At 54.5% G+C, this 18,740-nt stretch overlaps 8 protein-coding genes across 8 annotated transcripts; 5 read left to right on the top strand and 3 right to left on the bottom strand.

Moving 5' to 3' along the window:
- Positions 1 to 137: 137 nt before the first annotated feature.
- AB675_10411 (uncharacterized protein) lies at positions 138 to 3,005 on the top strand (the record flags this gene model as incomplete). The annotated part of the gene is made up of 4 exons (XM_018139181.1): positions 138 to 156; positions 257 to 693; positions 810 to 1,050; positions 1,795 to 3,005. The coding sequence occupies 4 exons, from the start codon at positions 138 to 140 to the stop codon at positions 3,003 to 3,005; spliced, it is 1,908 nt and encodes a 635-aa protein (XP_017995949.1).
- A 1,127-nt stretch (positions 3,006 to 4,132) lies between these two features.
- AB675_10412 (uncharacterized protein) lies at positions 4,133 to 4,423 on the bottom strand (the record flags this gene model as incomplete). The annotated part of the gene is made up of 2 exons (XM_018139182.1): positions 4,133 to 4,219; positions 4,274 to 4,423. 2 exons carry the CDS (start codon positions 4,421 to 4,423, stop codon positions 4,133 to 4,135), a joined length of 237 nt encoding a protein of 78 aa, XP_017995894.1.
- Positions 4,424 to 5,824: 1,401 nt separating this feature from the next.
- AB675_10413 (putative amidase) lies at positions 5,825 to 7,494 on the bottom strand (the record flags this gene model as incomplete). Its single annotated transcript, XM_018139183.1, has 2 exons — positions 5,825 to 6,916; positions 6,967 to 7,494. The coding sequence occupies 2 exons, from the start codon at positions 7,492 to 7,494 to the stop codon at positions 5,825 to 5,827; spliced, it is 1,620 nt and encodes a 539-aa protein (XP_017995857.1).
- An 858-nt stretch (positions 7,495 to 8,352) lies between these two features.
- On the top strand, positions 8,353 to 10,009 carry AB675_10414 (putative MFS-type transporter; the record flags this gene model as incomplete). Its single annotated transcript, XM_018139184.1, has 2 exons — positions 8,353 to 8,543; positions 8,590 to 10,009. 2 exons carry the CDS (start codon positions 8,353 to 8,355, stop codon positions 10,007 to 10,009), a joined length of 1,611 nt encoding a protein of 536 aa, XP_017995867.1.
- A 474-nt stretch (positions 10,010 to 10,483) lies between these two features.
- Positions 10,484 to 12,009, top strand: AB675_10415 (uncharacterized protein; the record flags this gene model as incomplete). Its single annotated transcript, XM_018139185.1, has 3 exons — positions 10,484 to 10,535; positions 10,584 to 11,384; positions 11,498 to 12,009. The coding sequence occupies 3 exons, from the start codon at positions 10,484 to 10,486 to the stop codon at positions 12,007 to 12,009; spliced, it is 1,365 nt and encodes a 454-aa protein (XP_017995852.1).
- Positions 12,010 to 12,875: 866 nt separating this feature from the next.
- AB675_10416 (uncharacterized protein) lies at positions 12,876 to 15,294 on the top strand (the record flags this gene model as incomplete). Its single annotated transcript, XM_018139186.1, has 3 exons — positions 12,876 to 13,386; positions 13,438 to 14,302; positions 15,216 to 15,294. The coding sequence occupies 3 exons, from the start codon at positions 12,876 to 12,878 to the stop codon at positions 15,292 to 15,294; spliced, it is 1,455 nt and encodes a 484-aa protein (XP_017995956.1).
- Positions 15,295 to 15,363: 69 nt separating this feature from the next.
- On the bottom strand, positions 15,364 to 16,520 carry AB675_10417 (3-ketodihydrosphingosine tsc10; the record flags this gene model as incomplete). The annotated part of the gene is made up of 2 exons (XM_018139187.1): positions 15,364 to 15,621; positions 15,717 to 16,520. The coding sequence occupies 2 exons, from the start codon at positions 16,518 to 16,520 to the stop codon at positions 15,364 to 15,366; spliced, it is 1,062 nt and encodes a 353-aa protein (XP_017995935.1).
- Positions 16,521 to 16,893: 373 nt separating this feature from the next.
- On the top strand, positions 16,894 to 18,711 carry AB675_10418 (uncharacterized protein; the record flags this gene model as incomplete). Its single annotated transcript, XM_018139188.1, has 1 exon — positions 16,894 to 18,711. One exon carries the CDS (start codon positions 16,894 to 16,896, stop codon positions 18,709 to 18,711), a length of 1,818 nt encoding a protein of 605 aa, XP_017995921.1.
- Between the last annotated feature and the right edge of the window lie 29 nt (positions 18,712 to 18,740).

Consider the following 18,740-nt stretch of genomic DNA (forward strand, 5'->3'; position numbering starts at 1 on the left):
GATCCCATTCCAGGACGCTACGAGTCTTGTACGACCGATGTCAATCAGCGTTACCCGGGACTAGTTGCTGAGCCTACGTCGGCGCAGAACGATAGACAAGACTTCAACTGGCTCCGGACAGTGCGGAGAGAGTGACAATGGCCTACTTCCAAATTAGTGAAAACGACATTGGCTCCTTGGAGAAAAAAGTCGCAATCATTACAGGCATGAAAACTTTCCTCGACATTTCTCTCGAGCAGCACTTACAGATCATCAGGAGCATCATCTGGCATTGGTCTCGCCACGGTCGAGCTCTTCCTATCCAAAGGCGCGATCGTTTATGGCGCCGACCTACAACCGCCCAAGACCTCCATCACCACGGACAGGTTTACTTTCGTGCCTCTCGATGTCACCTCCTGGACCGACCTGTGTGCCCTTTTCCAAGACGTTTATTCTGCACACAAGCGCATCGATGTCCTTCACGCCAACGCAGGCATGTACTCAAAGGCAAACTTCGTTGGGGTCTTGCAACAGCTCCCCGACGGCAGTCTCTCAGAACCGTCGAAATTGACCTTCCATGTCAATCTGCACGCATTGGCGAACCAAGTCGCATTAGCTTCTCACTACATGATCAGCCAACAAATCCCAGCGGGTGGTTCAATCATTCTAACAGCATCCAGTACATCCTACCAATGGTTTGATGCACCAGACTATGTACCTCGAAGCATGGCGTCATCGGTCTGCTCCGTGGTGCCTACACACATGTCCGGAACCACAATCTACCACTTCGAATCAATGCAGTTGCGCCTAGCTGGACGCGGACAGGACAGGTGCCGCTATCGGTAGAGCAATTCAACGAGTTAGGAGTAGTTAGTCAGCCCCCTGAGGCGGTTGCCAGAAGCGTTGCGCTGTTTGCGACGGATGAAGGACGAAACGGGCAGTGTATATATAGTCGTGGGGGCGAGTACGTGGAGATGGAGTCGCCGATGCGTCGGGTCATGCTTAAACAATTTCGCTACGAGGGTTGGGCCGAGGAAGACGAGAGGGAGAAGGTCATTGATATCATCTTCGGTGCTGCGACAGGGAAGGACCCTGGGCCGGCTAGCACCCCGTCACGCTTTTGAGAATAACCTCTCGGGAAGCAGAGCCTCACTCGCCTTGCTCCGCATAATCGTGGTCAGGTCATATGTAGTTCACAGCTGGCTGCCGACAATATCCTCGGTCTCGCTACCATCAGTCCGGCCTCTAGCCACAGGAGTTATAGAACAAATTTATGCGTATGCATCACAATTTCGCCGCTCGTGACCATCTGCGCATGTCTCGAAGCTCGGCGACCGAGACTGAGCCCACTTTATCTCCCAAACTTTCGCGCTCGAATAGGCACTTTTCCCAAGCCTTGCTACGCTGAATCTATTTCGTTCTGACTGATACAAGCTGAAGACAAGAGCAACGAGCCTCATTTCGAGATGGAGTGGAGCTGAAAGGTCTGATTTCGAAAGCACTCTGTGTTCTCGTGTGAGAATAATGGCTACTACCCTGCCTCATTCAACCTTCGTAGCAGGTATACCCACAAGCAGAAGCTCAGTATGTCCTATCAGGAGAAGCTTGCCACTACCAATAAGCAGAATCCAGACGATCTTAATTGCTTGCCGCATACTTCACGACCCACGCGCCTTACCAGCACCATTCCGCCTCCCAAAAAGCAAAGGGGCCTTGCCTGTCGCATGGACGCAAACGTTACATTCCAGGAATACTCGTACTGGGCCAACATTTGACGCCAATCGGAACCAGAGGAGCACCGACTCCGTTGTGCAGTCAAGAGTGAACAGTCCGTGGGACAGGCTATCAAGACTTGGTACAGGGCACTGACGGCCTCACCGGCCGCTGCAGCAGTACCGAATGCTCCTGCCCCTACACTCCTTGCGAGCTCCGCACCATGGAGTGGCAACGACACTGCTGTTGCATCGGCCAGCAACGGACAGCCACAAACACACCATATCGACACCGAATGGCGCCGCGCATCGCGAGCATTGTGCACAGCGGGTTGGGCGACCATTTTCTATTTGATTACCACCGACGTGATCGGCTGGGCACAAACGCCGTTCGTTTTTGCTAGCGTCGGGTACAATACCGCTATTGGCATCTTCGTCTTGTTTGGTCTTGCCGCCATGGCCTCAGCTCTGATGATCCGGCGCACATTTGTTGGTCTTGACTCATCTCGCTATCCGATGGTCAGCTTTGGCGACCCATTCTTCCGCCTGTTTGGTCCCAAGACGCACTCTTTTATCTCGCATGCCCAGAACTTCCAGATCTTCTGCGCCGTAGCGGTCAACATCCAGCTCATCTGCCAACTGATGTCGCAGCTCAACGGTGGGCGGTTGTGCTGTATCGTCATTGGCATCATCTGCACCATCATTGGCATCTGTTCGTGCGTGCTGCGCTCGCTAGCACACGTGGGCATCTTCGCCATGTTCTGCGTGTGGACCAATGTCGCCAATTTCATCATGATTCTGGTCTTTGCCGCCAAGTTTGGACCTAGGCCAGAGTACGCACTGCAGACCACACTGCTTAAAAACGCCCTGCCGGTGAAGACATTCTGGGGAGTACCTCCTGCACAGTACCAACAGCAGTCAACAGACCTCTTCGTAGCCCAATTCAACGGCATCAACAGTATAGTTTACGCTTATTCGGGCGCGTTGGCCTCCGTGGCCTTCCTGTCTGAGATGCGCCATCCCATGGATTTCTGGAAAGCGGCGTTGCTGGCGCAGGTGCTCATCATCGTGCTATACCTCGTCTTCGGCACAGTGGTCTACACATTTTTCGGCCAGTACACTGTCGGCTCTACCACGCAAGTTGTCTCGCCCCATTCGGTCCAAGTCGCTAGTATGGTTCTCGCACTGTTGACTTCTTTCATTGCGGTCTTTATGTATTTCAACATCGGCATGAATATGGTGTATGTCAACTTCGCACAGCCGATGTGCAACCTACCACCGCTCCATACTCAGAAAGGCTACATGTGGTGCTGATCATCGGACCGTTCTACTGGATCGCCGCATGGGCACTCAGCATGTCGATCCCCAATTTCAGCGCACTGGCGAGCTTGATCGGTGCATTTTTGGCGCTCAATTCTACTTACAGTATTCCTGCTATCATGTTCGCAGCATACATCATACAATATGGTGCAGCACTTCCGGGCGAAGGATACGATCCGCACTCGGGAAGAACGACGAGGACAGATAATGGCATGCGGAGGTATTGGCGCGGGTTGCGGAATACCTGGTATTGGAGCGTTCCAGCTCTACTGATTGCTTTTGGTGGACTTGTCGCGTCGGGCATGGGGACATGGGCCGCTATCGAAGGCCTAATAGAAGTTTTCGGACCAGGCGGAACAATTCAGACTAGTTGGAGCTGCGCAGGTGCAGGCTAGATCTGGGATGGTCTGGCAAGGCCGTCGATGACATGATCGAAGGTTGCAAGAGGCTTCTCGGTTCCGGGTTTTTCTGCTCGCGCCAAGTTGATTCAGTCGAGCACGGGAAAGTGACCTGCGCTAATAGCTCGCAGAATTCGACGTAGTCACCCGCGTTGTTGTTACCGGCTCCAGTGTGGGGTCATGCTTCCAAGAGAGCTCGTCTTCGTAGGCTTATTAACTTCAGTCGCTTTCTGCCGCCAAGAGGGGCGATGTTGGAATCTCTCAAAGTGTAGTGTGGCTGTTACAAAGTACGCAGATTGAATATGACAGCCACGACACGCCTGAATGCAGGTAGTCCGAGCATGCCGCAAGCAATTCTGACACGCGCCACAGCCGGGAAAGCAAATTGTGGCGGTCAAGCGGAAGACAAATCGACACTGCAAGTGAACGTGAAGTATACGCATGTTGCTTAACTACGATTAGGATGATAATATCATCGTACTTTTACTCGGGTCTTGCATCTCAGTAGACACTGAAGTCCCATATCATCGTGCGCAGCGATCGAATTGAAGTGCTCCCGAACGTCTAGAGCTTGTATTCTCTAGCGTTCCTCGTGATGCTGCAGAGATCCTGTCTTTGACAATGTAGCTGAGAGAATGGACGTCGACTTTCAACGGTCGGACATGGGAGCCACGACTACAAACTTTTCCCGCCGCGGCCCAGCTGTATCATGGTACGTTCTGATTAATGGTCGCCCCATCCCTGAGTGCACGCCTCGTAGACGGTGCTCCAAACGGTAACCGGGGCAGGCGTAATGTAAACATCCACCCACTAGATTATGTCAGAAGGAGGCTCGAGTCAAGAGTATAGTGTTGTGGTACATACCTGAGCTGTAGTAACTGTAACAGTCTGAGTGACTGGTGCTGGTGGTGGAGGCGGTGGAGGGCACGATGGGCATGCTGGGCATTCCTGGTTCTGCCAGTCCTGAGGGGCGGCGAGGGCCGCGACGGCAAATAGGGCGAGAAGCTTGAACATATTGATTGATTGAGCGAAAGTTGCTTTCGGGCTGCGGCTACTCTCCTGTGCGAACGAGTGAACAAGGTGTGGGCGTGAGGGACTGATAGCACTCGAGATGCGAGCCACGAGAGGTTCTTATACCTCAAAGAACACAACGTTAGAGCTCTCTTCTAATGCTTCGCGTCATGATTCCGTACAACTTTTCGTGCAGAGTTCGACCATCATGCTGAGAACATCGAGCTGATGCACCTTCCTTGCGAGTGGTATCGTGCGATGGGTAAAGTCTGCATCTGTAAATGTGTAAGCGGCTGGTAGAGGTCGACGGATAAGTAGGCCGGCTATGAATTGGCTTTAGTTGACACCCATCAGCCGTTAATCAGACCTCTCGCAAGTGCGGGGATAGAGTCGGACGCGTGGCAATGTGTACACATGGACTGACTGTTCCATCCGTATGTGAAGGTGACACTTGCGGCTATGCGGCTGAGAATAGCATCAGCATCTCGATCTCGATCGGCAATGTCGAATCTGGCTTTCGAGTTGTTCGGTCCGCATGAACCAGGTAGAGTGGTGGGCTTTGACAGACTCTTTGGGCGACAGTTGAGTCCTGAAAGAGTCAGAGCTCAGCCAACGTAGCTCTGCCATATGTGCATGCAGGCAAATAGACCTGCTACAGAAGCGACTAATCTTCATGGTAAGGCATGCCCACCGCACCGTCCTGAAAGTGTTGGCGACTCAAGATAGCTTCAAGTGTCTTACCTGTTGATTCAGTATACTTTCAAGAAGAAATGCAAGTTGCATTGCGTCAACGCGCCGGCATCGCTGTCAAATTCTGGACGAAGTTTATTTCAGCCTTGCTGAGATGATCCCGTATATTTCCATGCAAGAGCATGCGGCCTGACTCACACGCTGTATGGAGCATGTTTACAGTGTAGAATGAGAACATAACTGGCAAAGTACACATAACAGGGGCTATTATGCCTTCACGGACTGATCAAACGGTAGGAAGAAATGCTCTCCAGAGTGCTTGACAGCGTGGAAGAAACCAAGCTTTAGTTTAAGCTTAAATTTTCGAAGAGGTTGCGGGGAAGAGCTAGCCGTAGGCGTGGGACTCAGCTCATGTTGGTTGCTTGCGGGCGTTGTCCGCTGCTTCCGAACCTCTCTTTTATGCTTGTGGTTTCGAGGAAAATGAGTAGCTGGAAGTGGAGTCGTCCTATTGTATTTTTCGGCCTTCATCACGCACGCATCAAGCTGTTACTTCCGCGACAAAGAAATGGAGAAAGGTAAGGACATTATGTTTGGCCATGAGAAGTAGTCCTGGCGTGCGATATGCGCAGGCGTCAACGCTGACTCTCAGCAGTTGGCTCACACTCTACACAAGGAATGGTGTCCGTTCACATGATTTGGCATTGGAGGTGACTTCTATGAGAGGCTCAGCGCATCCTTCAACAATGCCAACGCGCCAAACAGTTCATTGTCGTGATACCTTCGAGCATTGATCTGAAGATTGACGGGAGCGCCTTCGAAGTCCCCAGCATCCCACAACTCTTTCACCGCTTTACATTCCCCCGAAAGAGGCTTGTAAGTTTCGGCGTACTTCTCGCCCAGCTCCGCTTTGATTGGGGTCGGAAAAACGAGACCGGGATAGTCCACGAAGTTCCAAAACCCCGTGTAAGTCCAGAATCGAGCAGTGTCGTGAGCGGCAGCAGGTCCGACGTGACATGGCCCCAGCACGACATCGACGTCTTGAGCATTCCACGCCTTGGCATATTCTGTGCGGAAGGTGTCACGCTCGAAACGCATGTCTGAGACCTCGACGGCATTGCTCATCTTGGAGTTCCCGGCCAGAAAGGTGCGCGTCAGAGGTAGGACCGGCTCGCCGCCGGCCTCAATAGCTGCAATAACGCCTGCTCCGCCGTCAGGAACAAACATCCGCGATACCTTCCGAAACGCCTCCTCCGCTTTGTACTGACGGAACTCCTTCAGCTCGACAATATGGCTATACTTTGGGTCCGAGAGAACCTTTCGTGCCCAGGCAATACCTCGCTTGACCGGAGGTTGTGGCTCGATGAAGCCGTCGTTCTCAATGATGCCCACCTTGAGTCGCCTCTTGATTGGTTCTTGTAGTCCTCTCCAGACTGTTGGTATCATCTTGGGATCATCGAGGAATGGCTTGGCTTCAGTGACAACTCGAGTCATGAAATCCATGTCCCGAAGACTGCGGCCCATTGGACCTGTGGCTGCTAGAATGTTCAACTCGGCCGGCATGACTCCTCTCAGCATACCCTGCATGGGTAAGATGTTCGAGGTTGGTTTGTAGCCGTATATGCCACAGAAAGCGGCAGGTGCCCGTATTGAACCGCCGATGTCGCTTCCTACGCCTAAGACTGAACCTTTCAACGCAATCAGAGCGCCTTCGCCTCCAGACGATCCACCACATGTCAAATGAATGTTGTATGGATTGAGTGTACGGCCAAAATGCGAGCTGCAATCAAGGTGCATGATGGCTTGAGGCTGATTTGTCTTGCAGTAGAACACAGCGCCGGCTTTGCGCAAATGGCGACCATCAGGCAGTCCTCGTCATCGGAGAAGGTGGAAGCTATTTCACCAAATGAGGAGTCATGTCCAGCAATGGCCATGTGTTCTTTGATGCTCACAGGCACGCCATGTAGGGGCCCCACGGTCTCGCCCGTGGTAGCTAAGTGCTCGTCGAGTTTTGCGGCTTGCTGCACGGCGTCTTTGGGGAAGAACTGCGTGAGACAGCGCACCAGCTGGTGTGCAATGGCAGCACGCTTGATGAACGCCTTGACGACAGTGACTGCCGAGTACTTGCGGGCAGCAATAGCCTCGGCGAGACTGGTGGCATCGTGCTTCTCTGTAATCTCGAGTTCCTCGGCACTCAGGAGTCCACAAGTGGTAGGGATATTGGACACATCCTTGGGAGGGTTATCGATGAGCTCTTGTGGGAGATACCACTCCTCGGGGATGTTGGAGGAGATGGCGGCGAATAATGGCAGACGTGCGGCTTCGTAGTCAGCAGTGCCTTCTATCATAGGCTTCGCATCAATGATCGGAAGAGATCTTGAATCCATGGCGAGAGATGTGTGCGAGGGCGGCTTTCCGGGTCGTGACAGAATATCAGCAACCAGAGAGAGCAGTGACACACCAGCGCGGGATTATATTGTACTTCGATGAAGCCTGCGCAGTTTAATACTTATCGATGTAGAAGTCTGCCCATGTGGTTAGCTTCCCGATCGACCATTAAACATTACATCTGTATCAGTGCGATTAGCAGCAGGAAAGCTAGGGTACTGTACGACTGCCTCCGTAGCCATGATTACACATCGCATGGACGGCTTGCGGACGAGGGTTGTGCTTGTCGTTCATGATGAGATAGGAAGTCAAGAACGTCCACACGCAGAAAGCGGTGCCATGGCGGGGGCGGAGTTCAGCATGCTCGCTGGAGCGACCCATTGTCCACTGAGAAGCGTTTGCGCAAGCCCAACAGCCGATAGCGCCAGGTTTCGAGACGTTTATCTCCGCGATCTGTCGCCCACGTTCCAGGGGCGAAGGCTTTATTTTGCCCTTATCTCTCAGGGAGCCAATCCCCAGCAATTGCGCAGACTGGTAGCTCCACCTAGACAACTAAAATCGCCGGCTTTTGGGGTGCCGTTTATCAACACTCTTGATCTTCGCTGCTGCATAGCGCCAAACTTCGCAGCGCCCATTCAGGAGCGATACCGACATCTGGAAGCGGGATCAGGTAGCGTATCGATTCCGCGCGGCCGTCCCTGTGTTGCGATACACGGACAATGGCGACGATTGCACTGCGCAAGCCCACCGGCACGTCCGAGATAAGAGAGTCGCACGAAGCGCTGATATAAGTATGTCGCGCGTCGTCGTGTATCTGAGCAATGGCCAAGTCATCCTAGCACCACGTTGTTGGCGATATGGCGCACTCAAGCTCAGACGAAGGCCGTGTGCCCGGCACCATCCACCTGGTCGACCTTGACCATTCCATGCACGCGCAGCACGCTGGTACCGGCGACATCATTCTCGACCCAAGTCCCTCAAGTGATCCCAATGATCCACTTAACTGGTCACCACGCAGAAAGATGATGTCCACCATCTGCACGAACTTGTCAGTCGGCTAACGAACAATTGTTTTCCCCAACTGACACGCACAGGTATACGTGGTTCGCAGGTCTCTCTGGCTCTACTGTCTACTCGGTGCTAGTCCCGCTTTCTGAACAATCTGGCGTCAGCATCAAGACTCTAAATGAGGGCACTGGATACATGTTCCTGTTCCTAGGTTGGGGCCTGCTCTTTTGGCAGCCGTTCGCCCTTCGCTACGGCAAGCGTCTCACCTATCTCATCTCTGTCCTCGCTACCATCGGAACCACTATCTGGAGTGCCCATGTCAAGAGCGACGGAGAGTGGATCGCCAAGTGTATTGTTCAAGGGTTCATGTTTGCACCCATCGAAGCCCTACCTGAGATCAGCGTGACCGACGTGTACTTCACCCACCAACGCGGCACATATATGAGCCTCTACAGCATCACGCTCGCTGGCAGCAACTACTTCGCCCCAGTCATCTGCGGATTCATCGCCGAATACCAGGGCTGGAGGTGGGTCTTCTACTGGCCAGCGATCTTCCTGGGCTTTCTCTTCGTGTTCCTGTTTCTGTTCCAGGAGGAGACGAACTACACCCGAAGCACTACGGGCATCATCTCTCGAAGCGAGACTCCGCCACCAGAGCGCGTCGAACCTGATTCCGAGAAGACTCTCGCCGCCTCCAAGACGACTGCCTCAACGGGGATAGGAACAGCATATGCTCCCGAAAAAACTTTTACGCAGAAGATGGCTCTTTGGAACCCACATCCTGGCAACAGCATGATCTCTCGCGCTTTGGTGAGCTTGAAATATCTGAGCTGGCCCGTCATCTTCTATGCCGGTTTCTCCTACGGCTCATACCTGATCTGGTTTAACGTTCTCAACGCTACCGCGTCCATCATTCTCGGTGGCCCTCCTTACAACTTCCCGGCTTCCATGGTCGGTCTGAGCTACCTATCTTGCTGCATCGGCGTTCTTATCGGCGCTCTGCTTTCTGGACGAGTCAGCGACTGGCTTACGATCAAGCTTGCCCGTCGCAACAACGGCATCATGGAAGCCGAGCACCGGCTGTGGCCATTCGTTCTATGTATAGTTGGTGTGCCTGCGTCTCTCATCCTTTGGGGCGTCGGCGCAGCTCACGGTGTGCACTGGTTCGGGCTCATCTTCGCCATGGGCGCCCTCGCGTTCACATCAGTGATGGGCGTGACGTTGTCGGTCAACTACTTGATCGACAGTTACCACGACATCTCCGACGACGCGATCGTCACCGTCATTCTTGTTCGCAACACGATGTCGTTCGCAATCTCATACGGCATCACTCCTTGGTTGACGTCGCTGGGCTATCAAAACTGCTTCGTTTCTGCGGCATTCATCGGCATGGCTGCTTCGTCGGTGTTCTTGATTATGATCAAGTTCGGTAAAGGGTTCCGTGTCAAAAGTGCAGCAAAGTACTGGGCCATCGTAGCAGCCAAGAAGGCCAAGGCAGGAGCATGAGTGAAAATCACCGTAACACCGGAAATCGAGACACCTTGCTCATGGTAGGATGCTCTAGAAGCCGCAGCCCGTTCAGATAAGGCCACATAAATACCTAGTATTCACAATAGATTTGCATCTCGGAATTTCTCATGTAAATTTGTGCACTAAAACTTGATCTCTCGTTTGCGGCATGAGTCTTTTGGTCTGGGACAACTGTATATCATAGGCAATCGAATGCTTGGGTATTTTAGATAAGCCCGTCAAAGCTAAGAAGAGGATGAATTCGTGCCCAGCTGATCGAGCTATTCTAGAAAGATACAGGTCGGATTGGGTCGGCAGGCGCAATATGCCGAATTTCTCCAACTCAAGACCGCCCGTCTGTTTGCCTTTTGTTTCGTCTTCAGCTATCACCAGTCTTTCCCGTGCCCTGCTGTTTTTCCTTTCGCAAGTCGGTCATGTTGCTTGTCACAAACCTCAAGCGTGAGTGGCGGTATGCCACAGACCTCTGGGGGCCGACTCAGGACGAAAACAGGATGTCTGACCTGTAAGTCGAAGACCCACTGAGAGGGGCGAGACTGATAAGAATGAACAGGCCGGTCCCGCCGCAAGAAGTGTGACGAGAGAATTCCCGTTTGCGATCGTTGCTCGGCGTCGCAGCGAAAATGCGAGTGGCCTGGTGCGCATGATTTGCTCGACAGGCGGCATGTGGCTCGTCGGGGCAGCGCCTCCTCCGCAGGTAGTACCTCGTCCACACCCCGAAACTACTCATCAGCACAGGCGACACTGGCAATCGTCGTGCAAGCACCTCCGCTATCGCTGCGGTCGGAAAGCGTCTCTAGCCAGATCATGCGCCGTGACGTCGAGCCTCTGGTGTCCGCCAACTTTTTCGACAACTACTTCGATATGGTCTTGCTGCCCGACTGCCATCCTCAGTTCTATCATGGCTCTCTTGGCGAGATCAAGGACCTCATGACGAAGCACCCGTCTCTGTATTTCGCCCTGCTAGCTTGCAGCGCCGCCCAGGTCCATTCACTTTCTGGTACCTCCCAACTTCACGGACTAGCTCTTGAGTACTATGATCGCGGCATCAAACACGTCTCCGAGCTTCTCGATGTCGACAGCGTAGCCAACCACGACGGCCTCCTCATTACCATCATCCTTCTCTACCTCCATGGCTGCCTGGGCCGTGCCACCTTCGATGATGTGCCCCGCCATCTCGACGCCGCCGTCGGTCTGCTCCGACTTCGCCTCTTCAACGGCAAAGGCGGCGTCCGTCAACCCCTCGACCGCCTCGCCATTGAGAGCAGTCTCTACCAAATCTTCCTCACAGCCGCTGGTTCCTGGGTTGATCCGCCCTCCAGCAATCCCCAACTCGATACATCTTTCTGGTCCAGTGCTGAAGATTTACTCTCGTGCTCCGACCTCTTTCCCGAGCACTCCGCTATTGTCAATAGCCCCGTCCTCGGGCAGCCTCTTTGCTTGTTTCGCCACGTCCTCACCGCCAAGTCACACTATCAGAACCGCCATCAGCCGACTACGATGCCATCGCCACACTCAAAGACGAGCTGTCGTCATGGGAAGCTCTCCTCCTCACCAACGGCGACCTCGATGTCGCTGCTGCACAGAGCAATCTCGGGCACTATCAGCTCTACAAAGACTCGATGTATCTGTACATTCTGATCGCGTCCCTGTTGCTCGACCAAGCTATCAACACTACATCGGACGGCGAGTCTGTCCAAGTACCGAAAGCCAGCACCTCGTGGCAAGCGGTCCGCATGCTCCGCATTCTGGAGCAGCATCAAAGCGAGAATGCGTGGGCAAAGTTCTACGCGAGTAACTGGCCGCTGTACACATGCGGCTTCTTCATGGCAGGAGCGAGTGATCAAGACATAGTGAGGCAAGGGCTGATGCTGAGGACGGAGGTAACGGGCTTCTCGCAGCCAGCGCGGTTTCTGGAGGAGCTGGAAATAGTGTGGGACAGGCGGAACCGGCAGTGTGACGAGATTGAGCCGGTGTAGAACTGAATAATTAGCTGAGGCCAACTGAGAAGAGGCTCGTTCCCAAACGCCGAGTCCTGGTCTACGGCACGATATGAGGAAGATCGGCCATTCCAGGGCAAGTATTTGAGCACTATCAGAAAGTCGAGAGCTACCACAAGAATACGCAGGGTGACCGCACCTTCTTTCTCACCCGCCATGGCCTTAGCGGGCATCGGACAATCGTTCCATCGGCCGCTTTCGGTGTTCTGCGATTCTCCAGCCCGCAGTGTGTTATGAGGAGACCAAGGCGCCCAAGCTTAGAATTGCGCTTCTCCGGGAGGTCATTGCGACCCTGGGCCAGACGTCTCCAACATGCGCCACAGATGGGAAAAGATATCCGTCTGCGCCACACGTCATGACGATTTGAGAAGATCCCAAACCTTCGCAGCCAACTTTTCCTGGCGAGCTCGCCCAGACCGGAGAATGATGCTCGTAAACGCTGGTCTGGGCACTTCGCTTTGGGGTCGACGCCACACCTGGATCTAGGATCTCGATCTCTGGACGTCTTGATTCCCCGCAGATCCAGGGTAAGTTCGACTGACATGCGTCACTCTCGTGCCTTTTCCGTAGTATAGCGGCACAGATGTTGCAAGGGATCCCTGAAACTGGTTTTCGAGCCAACGATGGCACAAGAAGCCGCGAATCATAGGGTTTGTGCTTTCAAGATTGATGTCAGCGGAGCCAATGAAGCTATGCTCGTGCTCCTGTGGCGGCATCTTGTGGCTGGAATGCAGAAGACCATGACGAGGCAGAGCTTATGCTGGCGAGTACGGCATATATGTCCTCGTCCAAGACGCGCCTACGCTTGCTTCAGCATCGGACTCTGCTTCTGTCTATCCAGCAAGATGTCTTCTCTCCTAAACAAAGTCAAAGGCGCCGTCCGCGGAGACGAAAACGACGGTCGATACGGAAACAGTACTCACAGACCTTACGACAACCACCATGGCCTGTCTCATCACCCGCATGATGATCAAGGCTACGGGACAGACACTGTCACCACCACCGGAACCACCACGCAGGTGACACGCACTCCTGCCGATGAGTACGATTCGGTTGATACCACGAGCTCGAACCGGTTCGGCACAGGCCAAACAGTCACGTCACCCAGCGCTACAGAGCATCCCACGTCTAACTTTGGGAGATCGGAGCCGCCTCCTCTGCCAGGTCGTGAAGCACCTGCTGTACCAGATCGCCGCCCAGCAAGCAGCTATTTGCCAAGCACAGCGGCTGCGCACAACCCGGCCAATAACGGCACTACTGGAGAACGCATCGGAGAGGCTCTGACTGGAGACCATTCTGGCTCTCGGACAGGCACTTACAACACCACACCCGACAATCGTGGCTTGGTGGACCGAAGTAAGTCACAAGACTCCACCCTGAAAGCCTCGAGCTCTAACGTGGGCCTAGCTGGCACCGCTCACGGCACAGACTCAACGACGGGATCGAATTCACTATTCAGCCACAATCGCACTAACACCAATACCCTGGACAACAGCAACAAGCATGGCAGCATCCATGATCTTCGCAAAGATCATGAGAGCCGAAACGAGCAAGGGCGCAACAATACGCTGAGTGGACGGAACGACACCACTTCCATCTTCGGCACAAACGGTACAAGCGGCTCCCATCAGAGCATCGATGATTACAACCAACGCAATACCGCTGGCAACGACACCTTCGGCCAGCATGGCGCCGGCTTGACCAGCAAAGAACAGGAGAGTCGCGATGCCAATATCGCCGGCTCGACTGGTGCGCTGGGTCTTGCAAATAGCTCGTCTGTTCAACGGCGCGCTGTTGGCAACGGAAACGCGAACCGCAACAGCAACAGCCATCTCAACTCCGGCGATACTCTCCGAGACGATCCTGCTGTGAGCACAGTCCTCGGATCTGCTACGACAGGCACGAACATCCCTCAGCGCGAGCTCTATAACAGCGTCGGCAGCAATAATGGGACTAGCAGCAACAACCCCTACAATCGCTCGGGCCAAGACGGTATTGGCAGATCTGTCGCCAACGCCAAGTACGATTCCAATATCCCGAGCATCGTCCCTGCGGTCGGCCCTGCGCCGAAGGCTGCCAACGATCGCAGGTTCGACGACGACCGCAGATCTGGCGACAATGACAACAACAACTTTAGCAACCAGTCTCGCCACGACACAGCTTCCGGGATACCCAAGTCCACGTTCAATGAGCGGCAGGGCTATGGCGACTCGCGTGATGGCCGAGACTACAACCGCCAGAACGATTCCACGTTCCGCGACAACGACAACAGGTGGAACAATGACAATGATCGCCGGAACAGCAACTTCGGACGCAACACCTGGGGCGTCAACAACTCCAACTCGAACAACTTCGGCCGCGATGGCGACGACTATGGTCGCAACCGGAGCGACTATGACCGCCGCAACAATGACAACTACAACAACAACGACCGCACCCGGAACAACTTCGACAACGACAATGACAGCTTCAACAACAACTTGCGGAAGAACTTCGGCCGCAACAACAATAATAATGACAATGACAACTACAGAAACTACAACAACGACCGCAACAGTGGAGGGAACTACAACAATCCCGCCATGGGCCGCAACATGTTCGGCAATCGCTTCAACGACAACAACAACGATCACGACGACAACTACGGTCGCAACTCCAACAACTGGAACCGCAACAACAACTACAATAACCGCAACGACAGCTCCTACAACAACAACAATTCCTACGGAAACAACAACGACAATCGCTACGGAAATAGAAACAACGGCCCCACCCGCTCCAATACAGGCCAGCTAGTCAAAGGCCTCTTCGGCAACCCAGCACAGGGTCTCGACCACCACGGACCGGGGTACAACGGGTCGAAGGTGATGCACCAGTGTGACCATTGCGGGGAGGACAATGACATTACGCATTATTTCAGGAAGGAGGCTGTTTATCGGCTGCATCGGTCGTAAGGTTTGGACGGTGCGAGTCTTGGGAGGAGCGGGTGGTGAGCGCTGGCGATGTGGCGACATGTCTGGGAAAGTCGGTGTCTACGAGAGGGTGTGTGCTGCTTCGAGACGAGCTGAGGAGAGATGGTCCAGATCGCTCGTCGGGCGTAAATAGGTGCAGATCTGTATCAAATTCGATCAAGCCCACTGCATTATGTACAGATGCCAATTTCGCACGCTTGCTAACGAGATGAGACGCTACTTCAACGACAGCAGCCAGCGAGGCCGCGCTAGGAAGACAGCCATTGCATGCATGCTCAGCGCCATGATCTGATCTCCGCCCGCCATCAGCGCCATTCATACTCATCCTCCGATCGTTGCCGCCGTCTGTTCAGCCACGCACTCACGCCTCATTAGCGGGCAGCTCAGCGACCCTGACCCCCTTCTCGCGACCCCATCTTTGCGACTGCTTCACAAAGTCCCAGTTGAAGAACAATATGACAATACTCCCCAGGAAGTTCCAGAAAACATCCATGACCCCCATCCGCAGCGTCCCGCCCATGCCACAGCCACGCATCAAGTTCCCGACGAAATTGGTCGTCACGGCGATCTCGCCTGCATCCAACCCCCTCAGCGCAGCTGCAGCGACCTCGTCCGGCGACTGTGGGGTGTCGGTCTTCTCCATGTCTTTTGTCAACAATGGCTTCATAGCCTCTTCCTTTTCGAAATTTGGTGAGGATATGCCATCGGGAAGACGGTCGACAGGCGGATCTCGTGTGAGGGTGCGGCGGAGGAGATGGATGGGTTTGCTGAGAGGCGGGCGCCGTTCCAGACGGCGATTTCGGGTTGTAGGGTGTCGGCAAGAGCGCGCATGGCGGCTTTGGCGGGCGAGTAGGGTGCGTAGCCGGCGGTGGGGAAGAAGGCGAGGCAGGAGCAGGTGAATATTAGGTGTCGTGGGAGGGCGTCTTTGGCTGATCGTTGGGTTCCGGAGGATTTGAGGGAGTTGGCTTCCGAATCTGTTGTGGTGGAGGCGGTAGGTCTCTTCCATAAGTTGAGGGTTGCGTGTGCCATGTATGCACAGGACCAGTAGAGGGTGTCCATCTGGTCGCGCAGTGTCTTTATGTCTGCGTCGGCGAAGAAGCTAGGAATGCAGAAGCCAGCACAGCACCAGACGACGTCGGGCGGGGTGTGATTGTTCCATTCTGTGACTCTTGCGAGGATCTCGGGTGCAGATTTGGGGTCGGTGAGGTCGTAGCTCAGGCTGAGGAAGCGCTGGCTCGTAGGAGAGGAGGCGGCGGATTGGATGGTGGAGATGGCGGAGTCGAGTTTGGCGGTGTCTCGGGCGACAATGACAATGTTCGCGCCTCGAGCAGAGAGCTTTTGGGCAACGGAGAGGCCCATGCCCTGAGAGCCGCCGGTGATGAGGACGGTGCGGCCAGAGACATTGAAGGCGGACTTGCGCCGGAAGAGAGACATGACTGCGACCAGCAAGAGAGGGACCAGGATTGCGGCGGATGTCAGTAGATAATTGTTGCGAAAGGGTGATTCAATGACGGTCATGCTGTGGCTCGCTGCGTCGCCATGGGGGAGAGGAGCACGTCGTGGCAGAACTTGTCGTCCGCTTCTTATCGATGTTGATGATCTCCTTTTAGCGACGCTGACGGACTTTGTGATTTCGCAGGATTGCCCGGATCTCGTAGTTGGAAGACTGTATTTGGCGGTAGCGGAGTGCGGCAACGGTCGGCCTCGTATTTGCCAATTTCTGTGATGGGACAAAGGTACAGAGTGGTCGCCTGAGAGCGGTTGACGCGATCGAGACGTGATCAGGCAGTGAAATCCAATGCCAAGCTGTCGGTCTCTCCAACTATTTTTCGGCGACGAGATTCTTGATCGTCGGAAATCTGATGCTCACGATGTTGCCAGTACACGCAACATGGGCAAGAAGCGGAAGGCGAGGGCGCCGATCGGACATTTGAATAGCGCTGTCGAGCAAAACGACACCTTCAATGACTCGGAAGATGATTTCGTTACGGGTCGCGAGAAGATCCTGCTCGATGAAGGCCCTGCGGCGAAACGACGGCGAAGACTCGAGGAGGAGGATGCGGAGCTGTTGCCCTCCGATGAAGAAGTCTTTGGCGATGGCCTTGTCTCCGACGACGACGACGACGCCGAAGACCTACTAGATGAACCCGATGACGACGCCGGCGAGGCCGCGGATGAGGAAGAAGACGAACGATACTGGGGCGACAAGCGAGGGGACTACTACGGTGCCGATGAGATCGAAGACGAGCAGGATGCACTTGACGAAGAGGCCGAGGCGCGGCGACTGCAGCAGAAGCAGCTCCAGAACATGACCGACGCAGACTTTGGCTTTGATGAGATCGCCTGGGCGCAGGCTGAGGGACAACAAACCACCACGAGCACCACCGAAAAGCTGCCGCCAGTTCGAATCTCCGAGACTGCCACAGACGAAGAGCGCCTGCAAATCCTGAACACCCGATACCCTGAGTTCGAGCCTCTGTCGAGCGACTTGCTTGCCTGCAATGCCGAGTATGAGGAGTTGAAGGCGGTGGCGAAGAAGCAGTCGAAGAGCCAGGCTTCATCCAAGCAAGTTCGCCTGTGGGCAGTCTCGGCGTACATGGCTGCGATTGCAATGTACCTGGCCGTTCTTACGTCGACGAAAGACGGTATTGCCCTTCCTCCGGCCGAGCTACGACAGCATCCAATCATGACGAGCCTACTACGCGCAAGGCAAGCCTGGGAGAGGACCAAGGATCTGAAGAGTGAGAAAGAGGCCGAAGCAGCCCAGCCTACATCAGCACCGCCTGTGCAGCCTCCTCCAAAAACCACTATCGCGAATGGTATACACAAGCCGTCCAAAGTGTCTCAGAGGGGCCCAGACGCAACGGCAACATCAGTAAAGACGATCAAACCGAAGAAGCCAAAGACAATCACGTCTGCATCAGTCTCAGAGCCCGGTATAGCCGACGCACGTGTTCCGAAGAAATCCGCAGCGAGTACCTCCAAGCCGAAACGAACCACCATCGAAAATCTGCTCGCGCAGTCCGGCCCGGCCAAAGACGAAGACGACGAGTCTGACTTCGGCGACGAAGTAGCGCTGACCGCCGAAGAAGCAGCGGCTAAGGCAAGCAAGAAGAAGTCCCTACGCTTCTACACCTCCCAGATCGCCCAAAAAGCCGGCAAGCGTGCTTTTGCATCGCGTCAAGCCGGTGGCGACGATGATCTGCCTTACAAAGAGCGCATCCGAGACCGACAAGAGCGTCTCAAGCGCGAGGTAGAGCAAGACCGCGCTGAGCAAGCAGCCATGTCCGACGGCGGCGCCAGCGATGCCGACTACGACGAGAACGATCTAGCCTCAAAGATGAACAACGACGCCAACGAATACTACAACGCTCTCACGTCCGCCGCCTCCGCCAAGAAGACTGACAAACTCGCCCGCGCCGACGCACACGCTCTCGCTGCACAGCAGGGTGCCCAAGTCTACGAAGAAGAGACCGTCGGTCCAGACGGGAAGAGGAAGATAACATACGCCATCGAGAAGAACAAGGGTCTGCAGCCCAGACGGAAGAAGGAAGTGCGGAATCCCCGAGTCAAGAAGAAGAAGAAGTTCGAAGAGAAGAAGAAGAAGCTGGCTAGTATGCGACCCGTGTACAAGGGCGGGTTGAAGGGCGCGTATTCCGGAGAAGGAAGCGGGATCAAGATGAACGTTGTGAAGAGCGTGAAGCTGTAGATAACAAGTCACAATGCTTGATCGACGCC

Source organism: Cyphellophora attinorum, assembly GCF_001299255.1.
Source record: "Cyphellophora attinorum strain CBS 131958 chromosome Unknown Contig35, whole genome shotgun sequence".
Classification (NCBI taxonomy): Eukaryota; Fungi; Ascomycota; class Eurotiomycetes; order Chaetothyriales; family Cyphellophoraceae; genus Cyphellophora; species Cyphellophora attinorum.